The sequence below is a fragment of the Enhydra lutris genome, unplaced genomic scaffold (genome assembly GCF_002288905.1).
Source record: "Enhydra lutris kenyoni isolate GAN:26980312 unplaced genomic scaffold, ASM228890v2 scaffoldscaffold16, whole genome shotgun sequence".
Lineage (NCBI taxonomy): Eukaryota > Metazoa > Chordata > Mammalia > Carnivora > Mustelidae > Enhydra > Enhydra lutris.
In genome coordinates, this window is record NW_019154100.1 from 22489164 (window position 1) to 22516325 (window position 27162).

General features: G+C 42.2%; 1 protein-coding gene across 1 annotated transcript in view; it reads left to right on the forward strand.

Moving 5' to 3' along the window:
* Nucleotides 1–27162, forward strand: part of LOC111147239 (dynein axonemal heavy chain 11) — a 320049-nt gene that overhangs the window by 132158 nt on the left and 160729 nt on the right. The window contains exons 35-42 of the mRNA XM_022503160.1: nt 2431–2547; nt 7485–7623; nt 11629–11721; nt 12950–13144; nt 14065–14142; nt 16071–16207; nt 19347–19497; nt 20560–20708. Of these exons, the coding sequence (XP_022358868.1) occupies nt 2431–2547; nt 7485–7623; nt 11629–11721; nt 12950–13144; nt 14065–14142; nt 16071–16207; nt 19347–19497; nt 20560–20708 (1059 nt within the window). The remainder of the gene's footprint in view (nt 1–2430; nt 2548–7484; nt 7624–11628; nt 11722–12949; nt 13145–14064; nt 14143–16070; nt 16208–19346; nt 19498–20559; nt 20709–27162) is intronic.

Here is a 27162-nt window from a genome sequence, read left to right on the forward strand (position 1 = left end):
GGTTCCTCCATTACTTCAGAAACTTCCCAAATATCTCCAGAGCCTAAGAACTTCTAATGTGATGCCATACTCTAAAAGATAAAACATGACTGGCACTCGGGGGTCTGATGGCTTAATTTGAGAAATAAGTATTATAGGGGTGCCTGGGTGGCTCTGTTGGTTAAGCAACTGTCTCTTGGTTTGGCTCAGGTCATGATCTCAGGGTCCTGAGGTTGAGCTCTGTGTCAGGCTCCATGCTCAGTAGGGCATGTTTGTCCCTTTCCCTCCCCGTCTCTTCCTCCCTGTGCTGGCTCCATCTCTGTAAAAAAAAAAAAAAAAAAAAAAAAAAAAAAAAAAAAAATTAATCTTAAAGAAAAAAGTATTATAGCATTCAATTGTGGTTTTCCTTGTAACATTTTTTGTATATGAGGCAATCTCATTTTTCTGGCCTACCCACTTACCCCCCACTTCTTAGGGTATTTTGCTGAGCTAGCTGTCCTGTCCACAGGAACACTTCAGTCTCCCAGTGAGGGATGGCTTAGGTAGCCCCTTGAAACTGTGACTCTGTTACAGAGATTTCCAGGTTTTGTTGATCACATCTGGATATTTCCTCCTCGTAGAAAACTCTCAGTCCTTCTGCGACATTGGCTCTGGGATACCAGTTGCCTGTGACCACGTATCTGCTCCCTTACCTGCCCCCACTCTAAAGCCATGTGAGAGAATGTAGATTCTTTCCTCTTTGACTGCCCCTACCTGCATATTTTTAGTTTTTAGTCAAAATCTTAGCATTTACTGTAACTCAGATGTCATTTGAGACCGTCCTTTCTAATGGGGACTTATGTAGCTGACCCATACAAGGGTTTCTGGACACTCCCAACCCCATTTATGAGTCGTTTGCTCTCTGTTCATGTCTGTGTGTATGAGTTGTACCTGTTGATCGCATGCTAGCCCATGGGCAGAGGCCCAGGCTTCTTCGTGGTTTCATGCATTTCATTACATGCTCCTTATATCCAAGGACTGAATCGGTAGGGCTGTGCCTCAGTGAAGCCCACAGGCATCTTGCTGGCTCTGCCCCCTCAAGGTCTATACTCTTGACTGTGGCTGTTCCTACTGTGTCTCACTGGAGAGCAGTCAGGGACCCTGTTAGACTAGTTTCCTCTCTGTGAGCAGCTCTGCCAGGCCTGTCTGCCTTCCCTGGCCAGATCGGCTGGAAATGAAGGTTTCTCCATTCCTACCTTGACTACATAAAATCCATCTTCCCTTAACTGTCTAGTACCTAAGAAACTCTTTGTCCTAAAAATTGTGCTTGTCTCTTTTCACTCTCTACGCTATGACAGCCCATCTCCTTGACCACTTCAGCCCTTCTCTTTAGCCCTTTTCTCTCTCTCTAAGAGAAGATCTTATACTTCGTCCTTAACCGTCATTTGAAAGTTTCCTTCTATTTGTCCTTCACTTTGGCTCCTCCACCCATTGCCCATTCCATTGCCCGGGCCATCGGCAGTCTAACTGGGCCCTTGCAGATGTTCCTACAAATCTTTCCCTGCTTCCCCAGTGCCTTTAAGTGATGAGAATAGTAATAGTCATAGCTAACATCTCTTGAGTATTTACCATATCTTAGGCGTTGTCCTCTTAGCCATTTATATGTATAAACTTTTATAAAATTATTTATTTATTTAACAGAGAGAGAGAGAGAGAGAGAGCGCACAAGTAGGCAGAGAGGCAGGCAGAGAGAGAGGGAAGCAGGCTCCCTGCTGAGCAGAGAGCCTGATACAGGCCTCATTCCCAGGGATTATGACCTGAGATTATGACCTGAGCCGAAGGCAGAGGCTTAACCCACTGAGCCACCCAGGTGCCCTGCATAAACTTTTAATCCTCATTTAATTTAACAAGGTGGGTAATATTCTTATCCACCCCCCTTTTCCTTCTTACGAGGGAATTAGCACGTGTCTAAAGTGATAGAGCTGGTTTCTGAACACTCACAGGCTGGTAGTCAGCAGGGACTTACTGAATAAATGGGAGGAAAGGTGGGAGGGAGTGAGGGGGGAGGGTGAGCAGACTGAACAAAGAAGCCACTCTCACCATGGGTATTTTCTGTCTTCTCAGTATCCCATTCAAGGGGTCACAGCCCACGTTGAAGGCAGAAATGACATCACCTTTCAGTAACTGTCAAAATAGTAAAGTCCTCCTTTCTCTATTCCAGCCTATATGGTTGTGCTCAAATAGAAAAGAGTTCTTGCCATATTTGTAACTCTTGGTGGGGAAGGGAGTGCATTTTTAATAAACATGCTTCAAAACATCTTCGGAATATGTGTGCACAGGAGTTTCAGAGAAAATCCCCAGGAATCAACAGCTCCCCAATAATAATTTGCATTTTGCCGCGGTCTGCATTTGTCAATGTGTAGTCACATTCCAGGAGCTCGTTTAATTCCGTCAACATTCTTCTTACGGTAGATTTGTATTTCTCGGGGAAGCCGTCACACTGAAGCCATCCGTTGGAATATTTATTACTATGAACCCAGGATATGCTGGTCGAACCGAATTACCGGAAAATCTCAAAGCTCTTTTCAGGCAAGTGTTAAGCTGGGCGGTTTAGCATCTGGAACACTCACGCCACCTAACGTTGCTGGTTCGCACTGTTAAATGATTTGTTTTTCCTTGAGAATCCCTATGGAGAACCTCTTATTATATCTTTGGGATTCCCTGATAGCAAGAACTTTGATCATGATGAATGAACTCTTTTGAAATATGAAGCCAGAACTTAAAATCATTACTTAAAAGTTACAGGGTACATTTGAACACTTAATACCCGCTCTGTGTTATATTATACATAATATTATTAAAGTTTTTAGCAATTATGGAATATTTAGAAAATATAGGAAAGAATAAAGAAAAGGTGATAGGTTTACCACCCAGAAATGATGATTGTTGTATTTTTTTTTCTGGTTTCTTTACAATGTAGATTTTATGGAGTTAAGATACAAGGTTAGGTATGATTTTTATTTATTTATGGTTTAATATTTTGATATAAGTAGTTTATCGTCTTATCAGAAGTTCCTTAGAAATGCTCCTTTATGTAGCTTCAAAATAGTCTCTTTCATGGTTTGTCCATAATTTTCTAAACTGTTCTCTGTTTTCTGGCATGAAGGGTTTGTGTTTTTCTTTTCGGTTTTTTTATGATCATAAAAGAGCAGGCTATAAACATCTCTTCACCTGAAGAGTTACTTTTTTCAGATTATTACCCAGAACAGATTCCTACCTCTGGAACTACCTGGTGAAAGATTAAAATATCTACTGATGACCTGCTTTCCAAAAATATTTCACCAACAGACACACTTTTTAACAGCCCGTCAGAGAAGCTGTGCTGTGTCTGAACCAGTTATGTTTAACTCCGATTGTAAATCAGCGTTGCTCAGGTATACTTTCCTGTAAGAAGACGCGTGCATCTCAGGTTACAGTTTGTGAAAACATCACCGCAGTCACAGTGCGGAATATTTCCGGCACAGCCGGAAGTTGTCTTGTGCCCCCCTGAAGTGAATCTCCCCACACCATGGGATGTGTTTTCTGGGCCTTGAGGTTGAGGGTGTCTTTCCTAGAGCTCATGTCAAGTGGAACCATCCAGTGTCAACTTGTTTGTGTTATTAGCCTCTTTCCTGGAACACCAAAGTTGGGGGATTCCTCTCAGTTGAGTGTCGCAGGAGTTCTTTTGGTAGGTGGTTAACACTCTGTCGTGGAGACACACTACCATCTGTATCTTTTCACCAGTTGGTGGATGCTTGGGTTGTTTCCAGTTTGGGGCTATTAGGAATCAAGCTGCTATGAACATTCATCTATGATCTTTGTGTGAACATACATTTTCTTTTGGGTAAATATCTATGAATGACAGTCTCATGGTAAATGTGTGTTTGACGTCATCAGAGTCTGCCAATCTGGTTTCTAAGGTGGTTGTACTGTGTTACACACAGTCTCACCATCAGTGTATAAGAATTCCACTTGCTGGACGCCTGGGTGGCTCAGTTGGTTAAGCAGCTACCTTCGGCTCAGGTCATGATCCCAGCGTCCTGGGATCGAGTCCCGCATCGGGCTCCTTGCTCATCGGGGAGCCTGCTTCTCCCTCTGCCTCTGCCTGCCATTCTGTCTGCGTGTGCTTGCTCTCTCTCCCTCTCTCTCTCTCTCTCTGACAAATAAATAAATAAAATCTTTAAAAAAAAAAAAAAGAATTCCACTTGCTGTACGTTCTCATCAAAACTTAGTACGTGCAGTCTTGTCGGTTTTAGCCAACCTAATAGATAAGTAGTGGTATGTCATTGTGGGTATCGTCTGCTGCATTTCCATGATGGCTAATGATGTTGAACATTTTCTCGCGTAATGTACCGGCCATTCCCACACTTCACTTCTTTGAAGGGCTGTCCTCTGTGGGCTTCCTTAAATTCATGTGTCACAAATATTTTTTCTCTTAACTTGTGGCTTGTCTTAATTTTCTTAATGGTGTCCATCAAAGGTAGCAGTTTTAAATTAGATGAAGTGCAATTTATCCGTTTGCTCTTTAAAATAGGCTAGTGAAGAAAGTTTGACTAATCCCATGTTGCAAAATTTTTCCAGTATGTGTTCTTCCAGAAGTGTTGTTTTATAGTTTTCATGTGTTTTCTCCTTTTTTCTGTTCATGTGCTGGATGATACTGACTGATTTTTCAAATGCTAAACAATTCTTCAATGTTATATTCCTGGGATAAACTCCACTTGGTCAGGAGATGCTATTTTTATATTTGTTGCTGGGTTCCATATGCTACTATTTTGTTAAGGATTTATGCCAGGAGGGATATTGGTCTGTAGTGTATACTTTATGTATTATCTTTATCTGGTTTTGGCTTTAGGGTGACACTGACCTTGTGTAATGAGTTGGCCATTTTCTTGTCTATTTTCTTCAGTTTGTGTAGGGTTGGTATTATTTACCCCTTAAATACCCGATAGAATTAGTAAATAAAGCCATCTGGGCCTAGATTTTCCTTTGTGGCAGTTTTTTTCAGTGCTAAACTCAATTTCTTTAGTAGATATGGTCATTCAGATTTTTTTTTTCTTCTTGAATTAGTTTTGATAATTTGCATCTTTTAAGAAATCTCTCCACATGATCTAGATTATTGAATGCATTGGCATTCATTTATGATATTCCCTTGTTATTGGTAGTGAGGTCCTGTGGTCCATGTGTGTCGTGGGTCATTTGTGTCTTCTCTCCTTCCCTTGCCTTGTTGAGCTAGAGGCTTGTCTGTTACATTTTTAAAGAGCTCTCCGCTGTTCACAGTATATGTTGTTCTTCACTGTCTGCCTTAAAAAGGATATACTGTCTAACCTATAAGGTAAGAACCTCTAGTTTTTAGTGTGATTTCTTTTGAGTTTAAAATTTGCTTGTCTATCCATCTGTTTAACCATGTTTCATTTGTATTTTCTTCTCATTTTTATACTTTTTAAATGTGCTTTATTTATTAAGAACTTCTTTTGGCAGATACTAGGAGTATTTAAACTGAATTCTTTTCCCAGTCACCTACTCTAGTGTGCTTTACTGAATGTTTTCCTTTCCTCCTAGACGCTTTGTCGAGCATGGCAGCTCTGTGATGTCTGTTTTTCTTGAAAAATGATTTCAGAAAATAATATCCTAGCAATATCATGATTATAGAATACTTTGATTTGAAACTTAAACCTCTATGCAGTGTTTTTACATTTGCCTCCCAGTTCATCTCCTGCCTGTTTTCACTTGGGTCTTTAAGCTTAAGCTTGAAATTGTTTGACAGCATTTTCCTAAACTTGGTCTAACTAAGGACGCGTCATCGATGTTGGGATGCTAGTACTTGCATCCGCAAAGGTTGAAGGACAAGTTGGATGACTCAGGTAGCGTTTGTGAGTGGAGGCAGTATGCCTGAGCCTTAAGAGCCCCATGATTCCACCCCTGACCTGCCATGGGGCCTGGGGCATGTGCTCACTCAGCTCAGAACCTTGGCCTGCACCTTGGCAAAATACAGATGAGAAGAGTAGCCACTTCCTAGAGTTGTGTGAATTAAGGGAGAGAGTGCGTGAAAAGCCTGTAGAACCTGTACAGCGGGAAGAAAGTGCTCAGTAAATTCAAGTTACAATAGTAATGTACGTACTGTGCCAGACAACTTACTACCTTTTCTGTCCCCTATTTCCTGTTGATCTTTATGGCTTCTATTGTATCATAGAGTACAAAATGTGGAGGAAATGCGGGCTTAGTTTAAATAGAAGGACTCGGTGCAGATGCCAAGAAACTTAGGCATGTTCAGCGTGAAAATTAGATATGCATGAAGCCGACAGTAATTTTATCTACAAGAGCAGGTGGATGAATATTACTGAGCTGTGTACTTCACGATGTCTAAAATCACAGGCTTCCTTACTTACTTGGTTCCTCCTTTGCACTTCAATTGAATGGAATTTTTTCAGATGTTGCTTTAAATGGCAATGGTCTTTGGGGAAGACTTTCTGGAAGTCCCCCTCCAAAAAGGGGATTTAAACGTGACATTTCAGTAAATTTTTATCTTAAAAGTCTATCCATGGGGCACCTGGGTGGCTCAGAGGGTTAAGTCTCTGCCTTTGGCTCAGGTCACGGGCTCAGAGTCCTGGGATCAAGCCACACATCGGGCTCCCTGCTCAGCAGGGAGCCTGCTTCCCGCCCCCCCTCTGCCTGCCTCTCTGCCTACTTGTGATCTCTCTCTCTGTGCCAAATAAATAAACAAAATCTTAAAAAAAAAAAAAAAAAGTCTAACCATGCTGACCTCAGGAGGCGGCACACCAGAACTGGCCTGTACCACCTTGAAAGAGCCGGTGGTTAAATTTTCATTGGAACTTAAATTTTGGAGTTTGTGGTTAAGCACGGCCGCTGATAGAAACTAAATTATATGGACATATGGTTGTACTTAAAACAGAGGTGACGAGTACTCAAAACGCATCACTGCCTAATTGAATTTCTGTGTTTAGTATTGATGCTCTCAGGTCCTTTCTATCAATTTTGTCTGCGTGGTGGTGTGCTATTGGGTCTCTGTTCCCAAGCCCATGTTTAGCGATGTGTTGCTAGGTGGAGGTTAGCCATGCTGGAGGTATTTATTGCATGGAAACCAGCAGATGTTCTATTTTAGAGAGCTGGTCATTAAACATTGACGAGCCTAGCGCTGGCCACAGGTAAAGGTGGCCTCTACCACCAGATACCACATCCCTTTCTGCAGGGACAACTTGTAGGAGTGGACTGGATATACTTAGAGATTTCCTTTAAACTCCTACACCCATTCTTCTGCCTTTTTCACACATTCCATAGTTGCCTACATTATCTAGTGACAAATGGGACATTTTTTTAGTTGAAGGGTCTCGTTAACTGTGACGGACAGAGGTAATTGTGAGTTGCTTGGGAACCGTGAGAATATGCATACAAATTAACCACTTGATTTCAGCAATTTGTACTTACTACCTTATAACATTAGAAAGCTGACTCTCTTACTCACTTTTTAGGCCCTGTGCCATGGTGGCCCCTGACATCGAGCTAATCTGTGAAATCATGTTAGTTGCTGAAGGGTTTGCAGACGCTCGTTCATTAGCCCACAAGTTCGTCACGTTGTACACGCTCTGCAGGGGGCTCCTCTCCAAGCAGGTGAGTGGTTTTCCCTTTGGCTTGGTTTTTACGTCCCATTAAAGCCGGTTTGGAAATATAGATGCTAGGTAATCTATCACTCACAGGACGGTTAGATGTTTTGCAGTAATTTTTTTCATTTTCTGTAAAATTTTGAAGATCTTTATTGTACAGTTCTAAATTTTTTTCTAAAATTAAATTTGAGACATTTTAAGTTGACCATTTTTTTTTAAAGATTTTATTTATTTGAGAGAGAGTACAGGAGGTGGAAGGGGGGGTGGCGAGGGGCATGGGGAGAAGCAGACTCCCTACTGAGCAGGTAGCCCAATTTGGGATGAGCTCGATCCCAGGACCCCAGAATCATGACCCGAGCTGGAACCCAGGATCGTGACCTGAGCTGCAGGCAGACGCTTACCTAGCTGAGCCACCCAGGTACCCCTTAAGTTGACTGTTTTATTGGTACTTCATACAGTTTTTAATCGATGGGCTCTGTGATTTTCTTTAACCTTCAGCAGTACTGTAATTATACATGGAATTTTATGATGTGTCCTTTTCTTGGTGAGAACATTATTTTCAATAAGGGATGGCAGGACTGTCCATAAGAGTCAAAAGAAGTAAAAACTGATTTTCCGAAGAACCCCTCAAGAAATTTTAAGTGAAAAAGTCTCTCGTTTTGGTGGTCATGTTTTATTTGCAGGTGGGGTTGGCTTCTTTGTTTTTTGTTTTTACTTTGGCTCTGTAAGTCTCTAGTCTCTGAAGTGGGTCAGACTTACTCTTTACTCTCCTCACTAGCTTGGATTTTTTTCTTTTTTCTTTTTTTTTAGTACAATTGAAAATGATGCTACATTCATTTTAGGTCTGCAGCACAATGATGCGATATCTCTATACGTTATGTCGTGGTCACCACAAGTGTGCCTGCGCCTGTCACCCTACAAGGCTCTGCCAGTACCACTGACTGTATTCCCTGCTCTGTGCCTTTATTCCTGTGTGGTCCCTAGCTTCTTGATCTTTCACCGAAGCTGCTGATGTGCTACAGAAATGACATCAGTATCAGCCTCGTTATTTTTAAATTCAGCTTCGTGGCCACCTTTGACTTCAGTCTTTTGATGACCTTTCATTAATTCCTGGTGACATTATTTTGCAGCTCTTCCAGCATGAAAGTATTAAAATGCCACAGTTAGAGCCACGTAGTTACCTGTACTGACAGAGGTACTCATTCTAAATTACCTGTTGCTGAGGCGGAATTTGGGATGTGAGAGAGAAATTCACGTTGTCATTTTAGATTTACATGGTGGGGGAAATCAGTGAATTTAATAATACAGAAAAATGTTTATGACAGTGTTGCATGCAGAAAACAGCATACCAAACTAGATGTGATATACAACTTACATGTGTTTTCTATTTTAGACTCTGTGCATTGTATACATGCTTACACACACACATACACACACATATGTATGTATATACATATACATATGTGTGTGCTTTTTAATTTTTGTCTCTGGGTACTAAGACTAAGTATTTTTTATTTTTCTCCCTGTTTGTAATTTCCTTTTTATTTTTGCAAGGAGTTCATTTTAATTTTATAATGGGCAGGAGTCAGAAGAAAGGGATGTCATTGAACCTGAACAACACAGAGTTGCAACCACATCCATTCCCTGTGGTCCTGTTTAAACATTTAGTGAGCATTTCCTATATCCAAGTAATATGTTTGTTGCCAGTGATGATGATGAAGGTAAACAAGAGCAAATGAAGCAAAGCACTCAGATTCCTGAGTTTGGAGGACTTGGGAGATTCTGTTTATGTGAAATAAAATCACGAGAAGTTGATCATAGGTAGAAGAGGGAGGTGTTGGGAGTAAAAGAACAGTTGCGAGAAGTGCTCTCCGACTGGACAAGTGTCATGGATGAGATGAGGGAAGGCAGAGAGACCAGGACAGAAGGGCCGAATTAGGAACACTCGCTGGTACTTTTCTAAGCTGGAGGGATGGATTTAAGAAGAACCAGTGGCTGTCTTTTAAAAATTTATTTATTTATTTAAGAGAGCATGCCCATGTTGAGGGGGATGGGGCAGAGGGACAGGGAGAGAGAGAATCTCAGGCAGACTCCCCACTGAGTGCAGAGCCTGATGTGGGGCTTTGTCTCATGACCCTGAGGGTCAAGCCGTGAGCTGAAATCAAGAGTTGGACGCTTAACTCCTGAGCCACCCAGGGGCCCCACCCGTGGACATTTTTAAAATTCAACTTAATTTTTATTTAAATTCAATTAGTCAACATGCAGTATGTTACTAGTTTCCAATGTAGAGTTCAGTGATTCATCAGTTGCATGTAACACCCACAGCTCGTCGCATCACGTGCCCCGCTTAATGCCCATCACCCAGTTACTGCATCCCCGACCCCCTGCCCCTCCAGCAGCCCTCAGTTTGTTTCCTGTAGTGACCAGTAGACATTTTTGGCCAATGGAGTGATGCAATGAAGATGGTGAAGATATCGTTGCATTCACATGCTTAGGAGAGTCCCCAGATCCTCTTAAACCTGGGTCCAGAATTTCTTCTACCTCCTCTCCTTTAATGTTCTTACTGCACTGACTAAGCACCCCTCTGGCCTCCACACTCCTGGCTTTCCCCCTTCCCTCCTCGCCACAAGCCCTAGTCTCCTTCTGCACCAGTGGCTCTCCACTGATTATTTTTACCATTACCCATGGCAAAAACTGCTTATTCTGTTGAGCTCAGGAACGCAGCCATGTGTGTTATATGCATAGCTGTGAAAGAAGAATTTTCACCCAACACTCCTTACCTTTCCTATTTGTAGTGCATTCTGGTATTTTTCATTCTATTCTGTTCTGTTTTATTACCAGCAGAAATGATGGTCAGGACCTACTAAATTGAATTTACTAATGCACTAATGGATTGAAGGACATATTTATACATAGGTATATTGTTTCACTACCCACAAAGCATTAACTCGTTTCATTCCTACAATAGCCCTGTGAAGTGGTTAGATTCTTTTATGTGCCTTTTTATAGACGATGATGCTTGGAGAGGGCAGTGATTTTCCCACACATGTTGTTGGAAGATATCTGAGAGAAGGGTGTCACTCTGTGGGTTGTAGATGAAAGGCAAAAGACAGTAGGCCTTTTATATGTGATCAGCCCCTTAACTCATTGTCCCCTTCCTGAGCACGTGCCCTGGGCAGTGCCCAGTGCCGGGACCTAGAAGACAAAAGATCTGGGCTCTGTTCTCCAGGAGCTCTGAGCCTGTGAAAGGCATCTTCCATCGGGATTATGTAAAAGTCTCAAAGGAGAGGTACTATTTTATTACCAAGTTTCAATACTATAGCTTAGACTGTGTTCAACACCAACATCGGTGCTGGAGCGTCCAAGTGAGGAAGAGGTAGAGTAGGGGCGCCTGGGTGGCTCAGTGGGTTGAGCCTTTGCCTTAGGCTCAGGTCACGATCTCAGGGTCCTGGGATCAAGCCCCGCATTGGGCTCTCTGCTCAGCAGGGAGCCTGCTTCTCCCTCTCTTCCTCCCTTTGCCTGCCTCTCTGCCTACTTGTGATCTCTGTCAAATAAATAAATAAAATCTTAAAAAAAAAAAAAAAGAGGTAAAGTACTTAGGCCAAGTAGAGATCTGGGCCTGGGAGGGGCAGAGTCACAGGACTGTCCACTGAACTGAAGAAGTGGGCTGTGTTTGGAGGTGAAAACGCACAGGTAGTTCAACTCCTGAGTTAGCAGGTTTCTGGGGAGAAGAGCCGGGAAGGCGACTGGAGCCTGGGGCACACGCTGAAGCTCAGTGCTGGGGGCAGAGATCTGCTGACAGAGGCAGAGAGCCAGGGGGAAGAGGCAGGAGGAAGCTGAAGGGACATGGTTTTCACAGTTGCAAAGAGGAGAGGAAAACACTACTCTACACCCTTAAAGCATGTATTTATCTGAACTCTTTTCTTAGAGCTTTTGGCTTCTACCTCTGGAATGAGAATCTTACTCCCTCATAAAATTTTTAAGAAAATATAACCTATGTTTTGATTTTTAGGACCATTATGACTGGGGACTTCGCACTATTAAATCTGTGTTGGTTGTAGCTGGCTCTCTGAAACGAGGAGATAAAAATAGACCCGAAGATCAGGTACCGCAGTGCTGACTTGGTTCTGGGGCGTGAGTGACTCAACAGCTTCACAGAAATGAGAGTATATGCCCGGATGGGGCGCCGTGCCTAGCACAACTTTGAACAAACAGAATCTCTGTTTCTGTAGAACATCCCGAGGACGGGCATTTCTTACGTTATTAAGGATATGACTACAGGAAGGAAAAAGGGGCTTTCTAGGCGCCTTTGAGGTAGCAGCTACAGAAAATATTTTGGCCATCATAATCACATAATTCAGCAATCACTGGTTGATTTCCTCTGAGGAACATTTAGAAAATCTGATTAATTGATTTGGGAAATTAGTCCTGAAAAGTCAGTGAAAACATAATCTCATGGGGCGAAGTGTGTCCCTTTCATGGGCGTAAGATGAGCGTGAGGAATGGAACGGGAAGAATGGTCGCCTGACACCAGTGAAATGCTCAGGTGGTTAGTCACAGCGGCTGGGGCGGTGTTCGATCCCAGCCGGGGGATAGAACAATAACTGCCGCCTTCTCTAATTTTTTTGGAAGCGTTTTTCCTTTATTAAAGAGTGAGAACAGTGGCTCTGCAGCACTGTATATATCCTGTACAGCTTCAGAAGTTGAAAATAATCTATTCCTGTGAGTTTCTTTTCGTGTTAAAGGACACTTATATAATTTCTACTTCCATAATACTTTTCTCTTCCTCTCAGTCATAATTGACCGCTGGGTAGGGATTTTCTTGCCTTTCTTTGCTATGTTATCAGTGTTGTCGGATCGCTTATCTCTTTCTATAAAAGTCATGCTGATGTTCAAGTTACTGCTTTTAAAAATCTAAAGCCCTCTTTGGTTTTCAGCCAATACGGAACAAATACCCACACTAAAAAGGGTTCAGTTTAGCGTTCTGAGATTCGCAGAGATTCTCTTTGAAGACGATGAACTGATGGGCCTGGTTAATTATAACCTGGAGTTTCAGGATTAAAGAGGGAAGAGCCTTAGACTCTTTGTCAAGGTCAAAACAGATCGTTGCCGGAACAGAGCCTGCTCCCTGACTCGAGTCTGAGGTTTGGGGCACCAGCAGAGCCTTCTGGTGTTCTGATACGGGAGCTTGGTAGCATTTACCCTTCCTGTAGATAGGGCGCCATCCTAAGGGAGGGCCAGTGTAAATAGCCCGTGCTTTGGGTACAAGGTTTGAAAATAACGTGTCTGGTACACCCTGTATTGGCTTCCTCAATAAAGTGTTTTCTTTCTAGGTACTCATGAGAGCACTAAGGGACTTCAATTTGCCTAAAATAGTGACAGACGACCTTCCCGTTTTTCTGGGCCTGGTTGGTGACCTCTTTCCTGCCCTGGACGTGGCCCGGAGGAGGACGCCACACTTGGAACAGATGGTCAGGCAGGCCACCTTGGAGCTCCACCTGCAGCCTGAGGAGAGCTTCATTCTTAAGGTAAAAGCAGCGTGTGCTTCTCATGGCAGCTCTGGGGATTTGCCGTGAGAACGATTGCATTTTAGTGGTCTTTAAGCAAAACATGAACTTACGTATTCCGCGGACCTTTATGCAATCTTAATATTTTCTCTGAAGCATTCTAAATTGACCGGCTTTACGCCAGTAAATAGGAATAATTATTTTAGAGTTCCATTCTGTGAGTAGGGATACAATTCAGTCACAGTTCTAAGTGTGAACATACTTTTCTTCAGGCCATAAAAATTTCTTTGTTGTTCCTGGTGACATGCACCAGAAATTACTTTTGCTCTTTTTTTCTCTCCTCCTTCAAGAAACTTACAAGTAAATCCTTAGTACTTGCTTTTAGTGGGGAAAGAAATGTCGACACGTATGACATCTGACTTCAGGGCTTGTGCCCACGCGTGCTCAATTTGGGTGTAGTGAATACGCAGATGTTAAAATACACTTAGAGAGTATCTACTTTAGATATCACGAAGGAGCTAAGTCGTTACTCAGGTGTAGGTCATTAGCCTTGTACTGTTTTGGTTCAACACTTTGTGAAGAGGCAGTGGTTTTGTAAGTCATGCCTGCCATGTATCGAGGACTGGTGTACCTCGCCCCGCCTGCGGCAGTGACTCACCAAGGAATGGTTTCTCTCCGTTCGTGCCCCCATGTTGTACTTGGGGAGATTCAGGGGAAACTGTGGTTGGCACGGGTCATCTCTTCGAACTTTACTGGAACGTCATTTTGTCGGTGGGAGCTGGTTTGAGTTGTCAGCCAAGAATTAAGCCAGAAAACGGGTAGGGTTTTATTTTTGCTTTTGTTTTTTTTCAGGACTGGGGGTTGAGGTTCTTGGTTGTGTTTTTTTGCTTTGTTTTGAAATGACCAACTCACTGAAGGAACTGGTGACTGTTTGGTCACAGGTCGTCCAGCTTGAGGAGCTGTTGGCTGTGCGGCACTCGGTCTTTGTGGTTGGAAATGCAGGCACAGGCAAGAGTAAGGTATGGTAAATTGCCTGTTTGTCTTCACCCCTGGAAGGAACACGTTTTGGTCGGGCATATTTTCATTTCTATTTAAGAGTTCCCTTTGCCAAAGTCCCCCATAATTTTGAGTTAGAATCTGAGTCTCTAATACAGCTTTTTTGATCAATGGATGCTATTTTTTTTTTCCATATTAGCGGCAGGGAGAGTGCAACACATAGAACCTTGTGCTGAAATAAGAAGAGTAAGCTGAGAGAAGATTGGGCTTTCCATATTCATCAAAACTACTTTTTTCTCTCTCCCCAGTTATTTTAGATTCTCCTTCCTGTATCAGTAAGAAAAACCCAAATATTTTCCTTCAGTACTTTCTCAGAACAGAGCCCTCTATAGGGGCGAAAGAAACATTGAAAAGCAAGGGAGACAGCAAAACCCACATTTTGGGGGTACCTGTTATGTGCTATGCTGGATGCCTCACATGTGTTTTACTGTGCACGGCGATGGTATGCTCTGGGTATTATTATCTCCATTTTTACCTCACTGCTTGATTTTGTTTGATCTTACTGATAATCCTGGCAACATACTTATTTTCTTGGTTGGCAGACAGTCTATGCAGAACTGCCTGCATTTTAATTCAGGGTGCTTGGGTATAAACATACTGAGTAGCCAAGGACTAAAAATAATCAGACTGGGCATATGAGACTTTAGAGCATGGGTGTGTATAGAACTTGCCAGGATTTAGATCTGAACCCAAAGTGGAAACAATTGCAAGGGAGGCCTGGTATCAGAATTTTCTAGTGAAAAATGTAATAATTGAAATATTGAAGTGGATAACTGATAGACCTGTAATTATTTTGTTAGAGGAAGTTTCAGATGTGGGCCATGGTTCAGGGAAGGATAAAATTAAATTCTATAATTTCCAGTAGATTAATGGTTTCTAAAAATACAAGCTTAATATTCCTAAGGCATTCAATTTCTTTCATCTAGTCTCCACTGATTGTGTCCCAGCCAACCTTTACTTCAGCTGATAGAACTAGAACACTGGGGCTCAGGGCCGGGTTACGTAGCCACTTCCTCTTCCAAAGTACTTGACGGTTGTTGATCAGTCCTCTGGATGCCTGTGGGTTGATTAGGATGATGCAGCTCTGAAATAGAAGCCGTGGCTTTTCAGAGAAGGCAAAAAGGATATTTGGGGGGAGATGACAGAGCTAGGGTGTCAATTACTTAAACAGACCTAGAAAAAGCGCCTACCCAGTGAATCTCACTCAAGCCTTCTTCTTCTCAGGCATCTCGATCAGAGTTTCTCAGCTGTGCTCACGGTTGCCGTGCTGGCTCAGATTACTCTTGGTCGTGGAGGCTGCCCCGTACATTCACCGAAGGTTCTTGAGCGGTTCCCATGGCCTCTGTTGAATAGCACGTCCTCTTCCTCAAGCGCAGACCATCTCCATCTGAGATGGCTCTAGGTCACTGGGTGTTGTAACACGTCCCCACTAGCATCACGGGCATCACCTGGGAAGTTATTAGCCATCCAAATCCTCAGTCCCACCCTAGACCTGCTGCCTTAGACTCTTCGGGATTAGGCCCAGCTGTCTCTGTCTTAACATCCTCTAAGCCATTCTCATGCACCTACGTACAAGCAGCGTGGATTCCCCCACACGAATGGGAACACTTGTTGACTTATTTGCACATGGGGTTAAAAATATTAAATGATAGAGTGACTTCCTTTAGTCTACATGGTTCCAAGAATCCAGTGAAGAGATCCTTAGAGATGGTAGGATTACATTTTTCAAGATGGTAACGAAAATGTGCACATGTCCGTTTTTCCCCATACTGATTATACTCAGGATGTCTAGGAACATAACATGAAGAAGAAAAATCCTTTAGAAGTGATTTGCTTTCCATTTGCCTTACGAGAGTATTAATTTTCTTAGCTTTTGCCTTCTTCTCTTCAGATTTTGAGAACATTGAACCGAACATATGTTAACACAAAACAGAAACCTACTTGGACTGACTTAAACCCCAAAGCTGTGACAACAGATGAACTCTTTGGTTTCATACATCACGCTACTCGAGAATGGAAAGATGGCAAGTAGTAGTTCCCCTTTACAAGTGCTAACATTTTTCTTACCCAGAAAACCATTTCTCAGTTCAGGCCAATTTCAGTCATATATTTATGACTTAGATTTATTGTTTATGTGTCAGCGTTATCGGAAATGGAGCAGCTCACAGCAGCATTTATAACCAATAAATTAAAACCAGATTTGAATAAGTGGTCAATTTGTATTCGGCAAGTTTGCACACAGCTGTGTATGTCAGTTACGTCGGGGCTCCCTTGTAAAGCAGGCAAGAAGTGAACTTGAATGCCTCAGGAGAATCTGTGAAGTGTGGGATGCAAGACACAGACTGAGTTTCAGACAGACACTATTGTAGGCTCCAGAGACAGAAGTTAATGGGACATGTTCCTTGTCCTGAAAGTGTTTGCAGACAAACAGATCCTCGTGTTAAAATCTTACTTCCCGTTTCAGTAAAGGCACTAACCTGGACACCATCTTTGAGTCCTTTCTCCCTTTCACACTGTGCATTCAGCCTCACAGCAAATCCTATCGGCTTTACCTTTAATCTGTTGTCTTCCAGTACCATTTGCCTTCTCTGCCGCTCCCGTCAGCCTGGACTATCGCCTCTTGTCTGTATTTGTGTGGTCGTCCCCGCTCTTGTCTCCTTGCAGTTCATTTCCCACACAACAGAGGGTGCTCCTGAAAATACAAATTCTCTGCTTGCAGTTTCCGGTGGGTTCCATCTCCTTTAGAATCCAGCCTTAATCCCAGGTTCTGTGTGATTAGATCCCTCATCCCCCAGCTCTGGTCTCGTTTCCTATGCTCTGCTCCTCACCAACCATCATCCATGTGCTCTGGCCTCCTTGCTCCTCCTTGAACATGCCAAGCGTCTTCCCATTGTGGGGCCCCTGCACTTGATGGTCCCACTGTTGGCAGCGCTACAGGTAATGTGCGTGTCTTAAGGTAAGGAAGTGTCTGGTCCTGGTGCCACCTCAGAGAAGGCTTTACTGAGGATCCTGTCTATAGGAGCACGCCTCACCCTTCTTGGTTTTCTTACCATGTGTGTGCCTATTTCTGTAATTTGGGGACAATCAAAACTGGTTCTTGGCCTTTCTGTCATTTTTTTTTAAAGGATGGTGGCATGAAAGGATTAATACCAGTTTATGCTGAAAACCTGTGTAAGCCATTCAGATCCATGATCATTAGGAAAGGTCGCTGGCTTTTTTTTTTTTTTTTTTAATGAGTCCTAGTACTAGGTTTTGCATACTGTCATTTATTTTTGCACAAAATACTTCACAGGAAACTAAACCTTCCACGTATGTGCATCAAAACAGTTTTTCTTACAATATTATATACTTGAGTTTTGAAAAAGCAGTGATTATTACATACATCATGTAATGTACACAATACCTGAAAAAGCAAGGACAGCAAAAAGGACTGTGGGTTTAAAATATTTTTATCGGGGTGCCTGGGTGGCTTAGTCGGTTGACCATCCAACTCTTAGTTTCAGTTCAGGTCATGATCTCAGGGTCCTGGGATCGAGCCCTATGTCCGGCTCCATGCTCTTTGGGGAGTCTGCGTAAGGATTCTCTCTCTCTCTGCCCCTTCCCCCCACTCTAAGATAAATAAATCTTAAAAAAAAAGTTTTTATCTTCTCATCTTATAAACTACTAAGCCAATGACCAAATTTCTCAAAGAAATGTAAAATACCTCTGAATTTGCTTCAGAATTCTATCCCATGAATATTGTTGTAGGAAAACAGAGAAAGGTAAAATAAACTAGTATTTGGCCTAAAATAGATAATGTATGTACACGGAAAAGGATAATGTCTTTGTTTGGTGTAACATACATGTATGTTAGCCCCTATAAATCCCCACACCTGTTCTTCAAGGAAGCTACTATCTTTATTTGACATGTGGGAAAGCCTCAGAGAAGGTCAGGCACATCCTCACGGAAGTAAAACTTGTTCATTGGTCTGCAGTCAAGGCATAGCTCAAAAGGTATCCCACATTGCCCACCAGAAAGAGGAAGCAAATGTACAGCAAATTTATTTACCCTTTTTAAAGACTTTGTTTATTTATTTATTTATTTATTTATTTGAGAGAGAGCGTAAGTGGGCAGAGCGGCAGACAGAGGGAGAGGGAGAAGTAGGCTCTCCGCTGAGCAGGAAGCCCCACACAGGGCTCGATCCCAGACCCTGGGATGGTGACCTGAGCCGAAGGCAGACATTTAACTGACTGAGCCACCCAGGCACCCCAGCAAATTTATTTACTTAATAAAAGAGCTTCCTATAGAAATAATGGTTTATTTTAGAAATAAAGAGTATGTAACTCCATACTATATTAGCTTTTTAAAAATTCAATTAGCCAACGTATAGTACATCAGTTTTTGATGTAGCATTTAGCAATGCATTTGTTGAGTATAAGACCCAGTGCTCATCACATCATGTGCCCTCCTTAATGCCTATCACCCTATTATCGCATCCCCCTCCCACTACCCCTTCTGCAACTCTCACTTTGTTTCCCAGAGAGAGGAGTCTCTGATGCTTTGTCTCCTTCTCTGATTTCTTCCCATTCAGTTTTCCCTCCCTTCCCCTATGATCCTCTGTACTATTCCTTATATTCTGAATATGAGTGAAGCCATATGATAATTGTCTTTCTCTGACTGACTTATTTCACTTAGCATAATCCCCTCCTATTCCATCCATGTCAGTGCAAATGGTCGGTATTCATCCTTTCTGATGGCTGAGTAATATTCCATTGTGTATATGGACCACATCTTCTTTATCCACTCATCTGTTGAAGGCCATCTCGGCTCCTTCCACAGTTTGGTGACTGTGGACATGGGTGCTTTGAACATTAGGGTGCAGGTGCCCCTTCGTTTCACTACATCTGTATCTTTGGGGTAAATATCCAGTAATGCAATTGCTGGGTTGTAGGTTAGCTCTGTTTTTGACTTCTTGAAAAACCTCCATACTGTTTTCCAGAGTGGCTGCACCAGCTTGCATTCCCACCAAAAGTGTAGGAGGATTCCCCTTTCACTGCATCCTCGCCAACATTTGTTTTTCCATGACTTGTTAATTTTAGCCTTTCTAACTGGCATAAAGTAGTATCTCATTGTGGTTTCGATTTGTAGTTCCCTGATGGGGAATGGTATGGAACATTTTTTCTTGTGGATCATTTATTCTGAATGTGTAGGTCTCTTCTCATCCATTCTGCGAGAACAAGCAAATCTTAAGCATGATGGACCAAAATGGATCATCCTGGATGGAGATATTGATCCCATGTGGATTGAGTCACTAAATACCGTCATGGATGACAACAAGGTGAATAATACCTTAGTGCTAAACAAATACCACACCCGGAGTGTAGGAAGATCTGTTCACTTGTTCATTGGAATACCAGTTTTTAATCATTAGCCCAATGTTCTTCATGTAATTGCTATTTTGATAAGTGGCACTATCCTGATAATGCTCTTAATTTTGTTGTTAAAGAGTTGAAGGGAAATAACGTTTTTCTTGTCTGCATAAATTTAACCACCTTTAAAGAAGGATGGATACCTGAGAATTTAGTTCATACACACCTCACCATTTTCTAATGGTGTCTAACCATTAGAACTCTAATTTGTCTGAGCAGACAAATTATTATCTTTGGTTATGTATGCAGTACTTGGATAATAAAAGGGTGCCCATGTAAATTGATGGAATTTAGCTATTAGAATTAAGTAATTCCTATGGCTATAGAATGAGTATAGATGCATTTCTAAGCATTTTTGCTGTGGCTAATCCAGCATTCCCAGCAAAGACAAAACATGATAGTCCAGGCCCGTGAGACACCACTTAAAGCAACACAAGGTCTATGGTTAGGGTTAGGAGAAAGAAATAGGCAATCATCCTTGCTACAGAACAGAATTACGAACCCCCTTAAATTAGCGGTAATTACTGCTTTCCACTTTAAGACAGTGTTCATCATAAAATGTAGGTCTGAGATCTTTATACTTGCATGAGTTTCTCTAGCAAAATTGATAATTGTGGCATTTCAGATTCTAAAGAAAGTTTGTTTTTTTGTGGTATTCAGGCCTTTTCATGTAATCAACTCTTAGAACAAGTATCTTCTGTTCAGGAGTAATTACTGCAGACACTTAGTATTTGGCATGAATGAGTCCGTGTTGGTGAGTTTGTTCCTCAGGGGTCAGTGAACTCCCGTCTGGGATTAACTGAGATCTTTATTCACACCACTCTTCCAACTCAGGAGAGCGAGCTCATCACTTTTGGCACTTGTACCGAGGGGGGTGGCCAGGGAGAGGGAGTACTTGGTGTTCTGAGTTAGCTGCATAGCCTTTGCCCCCCAGTGGCAGCACCTCTTTCACGCTGTGCTGCTCTGTCCAGGTGCTGACCTTGGCCAGCAATGAGCGCATAGCCCTCACCCCCTCCATGAGGCTGCTCTTTGAGATTCACCACTTGCGGACTGCAACCCCAGCTACTGTTTCCAGAGCAGGGATTCTGTATGTGAACCCACAGGATTTGGGCTGGAATCCGTGAGTACTGCTTTTTTTTTTTTTTTTTAATTGTGGTAAAATATACATAACAGAAAACATTTTAACCACGTTTAAGTGAACAGTTCAGTGGCAGTAAGTACATTCACATTGTGAAACAACCATCACCCCCAACTGTCTCTGTAACTTTCTCCATCCTCCCCAGTGGAAGCCCCACACCCATTAAACAGTAAGCACCCAATACGCCCTGCCCTCTGTCCCTTTCTCCTTTCTCCCTCTCTGAATCTGATCCTGCTACATACCTCTTATAACTGGAATCATATGGTAATTGTCTTTTGTGGTGGCCTTATTTCACTTAGTATAATGCCTTCAGACTTCATCCATGTTCTAGCATGTTCCAGAATTTCCTTCCTTTTTAAGGCTGAATGATGCTCCATTGTATGTATGCAGCACATCTTGCTTATCCGTTCATCCATTGGTAGATACTTGGGCTCCTTCTACCTTTTGATGGTTGCAAATAATGCTTTTTTGGACATGGGCATACAGGTATATCTTTGAGTCCTTCCAGTTATTTTGGATATATACCCACAAGGGGACTTTCAAGATCATATGGTAATTCTATTTTTAATTTTCACTGGATCCATACTGTTTTCCATAGTGGCTGCACCATTTTGCATTCCCTCCAACTGTGTACAAGATTCTAATTTCTGCACATTCTCACCAACGCCTGTAATTTTCTCTATTTTTTTATGACAGCCATCCTAATGGGTGTGAAATGGTATGTCACTCTGGTTTTGATTTACATTTCCCTAATAATTAATCATATCAAGCATCTTTTCATGTGCTTATTGGCCATTTGCATACTTTCTCTGGAGAAATGCTTATTTCAGTCTTTTGCCTATGTTTTAGAGCTATTTTGGTTTTGTTTTTATTTTGTTGTATTTCTTTTTTCAGTCTTAGTTTTAAAAACTGAAATTTTGGGACGCCTGGGTGGCTCAGTGGGTTAAGCCTCTGCCTTCGGCTTGGGTCAAGATCTCCGGGTCCTGGGATCAAGCCCCGCATCAGGCTCTCTGCTCAGCAAGGAGCCTGTTTCCCCCCCACCCTCTGCCCGCCTCTCTGCCTACTTGTGACCTCTGTCAAATAAACAAATAAAATCTTAAAAACAAAAAATAAGTAAATAAAAACTGAAATTTTATGTGATCACTTGAAGATACAATATTAGTAAATAAATTGAAAGCTAATTGAGTAGGCTAATATAATGAAATTAGCACCTGTATGCCTTTGTCAGTTTTACAGGAACATTACCCTATTCACACCTTGCACATGTTAAGAACTCAGTGTTTGCTGAATAAGTGAAAAACAATACTAGTTCATATGGAGCACTGAGATATAAATAAATCATTTCTATAAGTATATTAATATGTCATATAAATGCATGTATGTTTGTACATACCCGTAGAATAGCCATACACAAATAGTGGTAATGCTTTGATTTAGAGCAGGTTGACTGTGCCCACCTGCTTACTCTTCAGATGCTTGCACTTTCCAGAATTCATCCTGAAGGTCATGTGTTGGCGCCTCTTGCTTTCCCACTGTGAGCTGTGGAAATGATGTTTGACCTCCGCAAGTGACACATGGTTGTGCCTGGTGTGCTACTGGAGTCAGAATCTTCTGTTGACCCTCCACCCCACTCTGTGACCCACTCTATGACCTGGAGGCTGTCTAGGCTGTCCAGGCTAACCCCAGAGCCACTTCACTGGGCTCCTTGCCCTCTAGCTTCTGGTTGTTTTGGCCCATGAGGAGCCCTGGCAGGAAATGAGAGGGAGAGAGAGGAGAGTGAGGTCAGGCTATTGATTTCCCTGGCTCCCTCCCCGCGGTGTCACATCAGGATAACTATGTCCTTCAATGGTAGGTCACTCTCCTCTAAAATGTCTCTGTAAGATCAGTCCCTTCCACATTTTGACAGTCCTTCATTCCCTTGTCCCTGCAGGCACAGGTCCACTAATCATTCCTCAGTTAATACCTGTGGCATAGCTTTCTCCCTTCAGTTCCCCACTCCATACCCACCTTTGCCAATATCCTTCTAGATTCTTCCCTGTTACCCTGATTTAAGGATAACTGTTGTTCCCTGCCAGGTGCTTGGCTGATGTACTTCTCTAGGCTGCTTTCTCTGGTGCCTGATTTGTTCACTACAGGTCTCATTCCTTGAGTCCACAGCAAAGTAGAGCCATGCCCAGGCTTCTGTGTTTAACAGCGTTTTATTGGATCTCTCTGGGGAGGGCGTCATTTTCAAAAGTCTAAAATGGAGAGTTCTTGTTGAGCTAATAGGTCCTTTCCCCAGCTAGGATTTGGACTGTTCTTTAGGATGTTTCTATGGGTTTGGGGCTGGCTAACAGAGAATCTCTAGTACCCATTGATCCCCTACCATAAAGAGAGCAGAGGCATCCCCACAACCCGTTTCCTTCAAGGCACCCCTCACCTCTCTGGGTATGCTCTGACTTCAGTCATGAACCTCACAATTCCCATGGTCTCAGCAACATCACATGGAGATTCATGCTAATAAAAGCTATCTAAATCCTTATTTCAAGAAGGACTTTTATCTAGTAAGTCAGAGTCTGACTCGATTAGAAAAAAACAGTTTGCATTCTTATGAAAGTTACACAACTCTGTCTTCACTATTACACTTTATTTTTATGGAGGGTTTTTGCTTGATCTAAGGTCAGTGGTTAAGTTTTAATTTTCATGTGTGTGACCACAGAAACATTAACCAAAACAATGGAAATCTTCTCTAAAGGATATTTTTATACTTATACCTCCTACCACCAGAATCTTTTTTTTTTTTTCTTATTTATTTATTTGAAAGAAACCGAGATAGTGAGAAGAGACCATGAGCGGGGAGTGGAGTGAGAAGCAGGCTGAGCAGGGAGCTGGATGTGGGGCCCGATTGCAGAGCCCTGGGATCACAACCCAAGCTTAAGGCAGATACCCAGCAAACTGAGCCACCCGGGTGCCCCCAGAATCTTTAAATGAACTACAAAAAACCTGGATTTTTTGGATTAGGGGATATGTTTTCACTCCATATTTATTGGATACATTGCTACCTTACTTTAATGTCATAATTTTAATTATGGGATAGCTTTGCATGTATTGACTCATTGAATCCTTAATTACCTTCTGAGGTAAAATTATCAACCCAGTTTTCCAAACCAGTATCTTCGGTCTCAGTTTCCCTCAACTTTTTAATTTGAAAGTGTTGAAAATTATAGAAAATTTAAAATGGTACTAGTACACTATACACTTTTCCCCTGCGGTACCACTTGTTAGCGTCTTACTACATGTACTTTCTCTCTGAGTGTGCGCACTCTCTCTCTCTCTCTCATGGCTGAGGAGGCACATTTTCTCCTTTTACTTACTTTTGCAAAATTATCTGAAGACATTAAGCCTCTTCACCACTGAGTACTTGAGTATCTATTCCCTAAGAACTAGGAAATTGTCCTGTGTGAAGCCAGTACAATTAACATACCTAAGATATTTGTTCTGGATACAGTAGTATCTAATAAACAATAATTTTTCAAGTTTTCTCAGTTAACTGAGAAATTTCCTTAGTAGGCTTTTCCTTTTCTTTTTTTTTTTTAATCCACTGTCACGACAAAGATCATGCATTGCATCTACTTGTCTATATTTTCTCCTTTAATGCGGAATATCCTCCCACATTTTTCTTTCATGACATTGACAGTTTTGAGGGTAATCAGTCAGATGCCTAGAAGAGTGACCCAATGGTGGTTGCAAGTGGTGACTCCCTAATTCATTCCTTTCTATTTACATAGATGAGGTGACATTTTCCTATAAAGAATGCCTCCTCCTCTTTCCTCCTAATCCCCTCTCTCACCCCTCCTCCTCCCTTTCTTTTTCTCTCTTGCTTTCTCAGTCCCACTCCCCCTTTCTTTCTTAATGGACATCATTTTCTGTTCATGGTTTCTTTTCTTTTAGTTTAGTGGGTTATAATTCATTAGCAACATGATCATACTGAACGCTGGCTTTGTCCCAAATTCGCCAACAAGAGCCCTTTCCAGGCAGCCCCTTACTTGTTCTTTTTCACTTTTCATCCTCAGTCTTGTAGCGCTTGACTTTCCGGCTAACCAGCATGATTCAGGCCCCTTTCATTCTTTCTTTCCTTCACCCAATTCAGTCATTTCTCCAAGGAGCCAAAAGGAATAACTTTTTGTGTAAGGAATGGTATTTAGAATCCAAGACAGTGCTGCGAGGTGTGCTCATTGCTACTGATAGGTCATTGCTTTTAGGCTCTTTCAGTGACAAGAATTAGGAAATCCATTTTCTTAATTCATATTGTGGGAAACCCTAAGTTATTGTGGATAGAAGAGATGATGAAATATTTTGTTTATAGTGTCTCTGCATGATTTGTTTAAGAACTAAAGGTAGTGTCATTAACATGTAAGCTTCTTAGATATTTTTGTTGAAATTCACTGAGCTACTCTAAAAAAAAATTTTATATCCACACTTAACAGACACAGAACATATCAAGTCACACAAACATCCTTAAAATCACATGAACATGGGACTGGCTGTCAAAATCAAATACTATTCTACTTCTCAGTCCTAAGTAAATTTACTAGATGAATGCTGGACAGTTTACATGTGTCTCTTGAGATCTTGAGAAACAAAGAAAGAATGGGAAGTAGAAGAAAATTTCTAAAAAATAATCAAGACTTTTTCCCTATTAGAAAGAGATGAAATGAATAATTAGGAATGAAGTGCATAGAAAAGGAAAAGCAAACAGGCAATGAATTAAATTCATTCAGAATTAAATTATTTAAATCACTTAACTTAAAATTACTTAAGTTGCTTAGCTTAAAATTATTTGAAGTGAACATCATTGAAAATGAGATCTACCAAACAGTATATTACTCAACTTCTAGAAAATGATAGGGAAATGTGGGACTATCTCCGGAATTTAGTCTGATTCCAAGAGATTACTGGAAGGTAACTTTTGACAACCCCACCTTTAGATCATACTTATTCCTTTATCACTTTAATGGATAAAATCCTTTCGATTTTCTCTCTCTCATCCTCTCACTTGCATTGGATGAGCTTGTTGCCTTTTTTTTTTTTAAGGTTTTATTTATTTGAGAGAGAGCATGAGTCAGGGGGGTGGAAGGCAGAGGCAGAAGGAGAAGTGGGATCCCACCGGGCAGGGAGCCCGATGTGCGGCTGGATCCCAGGACCCTGGGACCATGACCCGAGCCAAAGGTAGAAGCTTAACGCACTGAGCCACCCATGTGCCCCGAGCTTGTTGTCTTCCACCCCTGCAATCCCATCCTTGCATCTTGGCAGCCTGTATATATTTGCAAACATACGGATTCAGAAACCATTGACGTTCGCTGCCAGTCAGCACGTTGTAACTTGGGCCATTTTTCCGGGCCACCCGTGAATGACAAGAGAGGCTGCATCTTGCTCTGAGGGGCCAGTATATAACCAGAGCTCTGGTGAGTTCCTGCTCTTCTCCAGGACACTATTCCAGTCCCAGACTCTTGAAGAATAAATTAAAGAGTCCTCAGGAGTCTGAAAACTTGGGCTACTAAGTTTCCAAACTAGAGGGTCTTAGATTCCTGTGATCGTGCGAACAGCCCGTCTGAAGAAGGGCCAGGCAACACAGCTGACAGTAGGGAACACATTTGCAAAGGCCGAAGAGCCAAAGATCCTCTGTTTGTGAGCTGGATGTTGGCGTGAAGATGGTGCTTCAAGGCGTCATGGTGTGGCCCCTTCCTGAGGCAGGGGCCCCAGTGATCTCTTATGTAAGTAAGAAATAAATATGCCCTTTTAGCATGTCTTTTGCCATGGTGTGTCCTACAATAGCACTGAGTTTCATTTGGTCATGTTCAAATGTATAGCATCTCTTAGAAACTCTAAGGGACTTTTTTATGAAGTACAGTGGAAAGAATTTTCAGCAAAGATCTGGACCTTCCGTTTCTGCCATTGCCGAGGGTGTCTTCCTCTGAATTCACTGTGTTTTAATATCTATCTTTATCCCAAGCTATGAAGATGTATACATAATTTATATGTGAAATTTTAAACTGTTTATATTTGACAATATAGACTTTTTTTTTTTAACTCCCTGTGCTATGTGGTGTGGTTGACCCCTAACAGAAATTGTTGGGGGCTTTTGAAGGGCGGGGGCCGCAGGATCCTATCTCCTGGTTTGGTTGTACTCAAGTCCTGCCCCGTGGAGCTAGTTTGTACAAGGGCAGCATTTGCTCGTGGACCAGGTGGGCGTTCTCTCTGAGACTTGGGCTCCTGCCTCTGTGGGTCCATGAAGCAGCTCTCACCTGCCCCCTTGGGCAGAGCCCTTTTCCCCTTCTCTGGCTCTCTGGAGGCTTTAGCCCCTGGTCATCCCCGCATAGGCCTCTGCTCCACTGACACCAAAGGCCAGGGGTGGAGGCAGAATTTGTTGTACCCAGCAGAGCACTGGATGCCAACC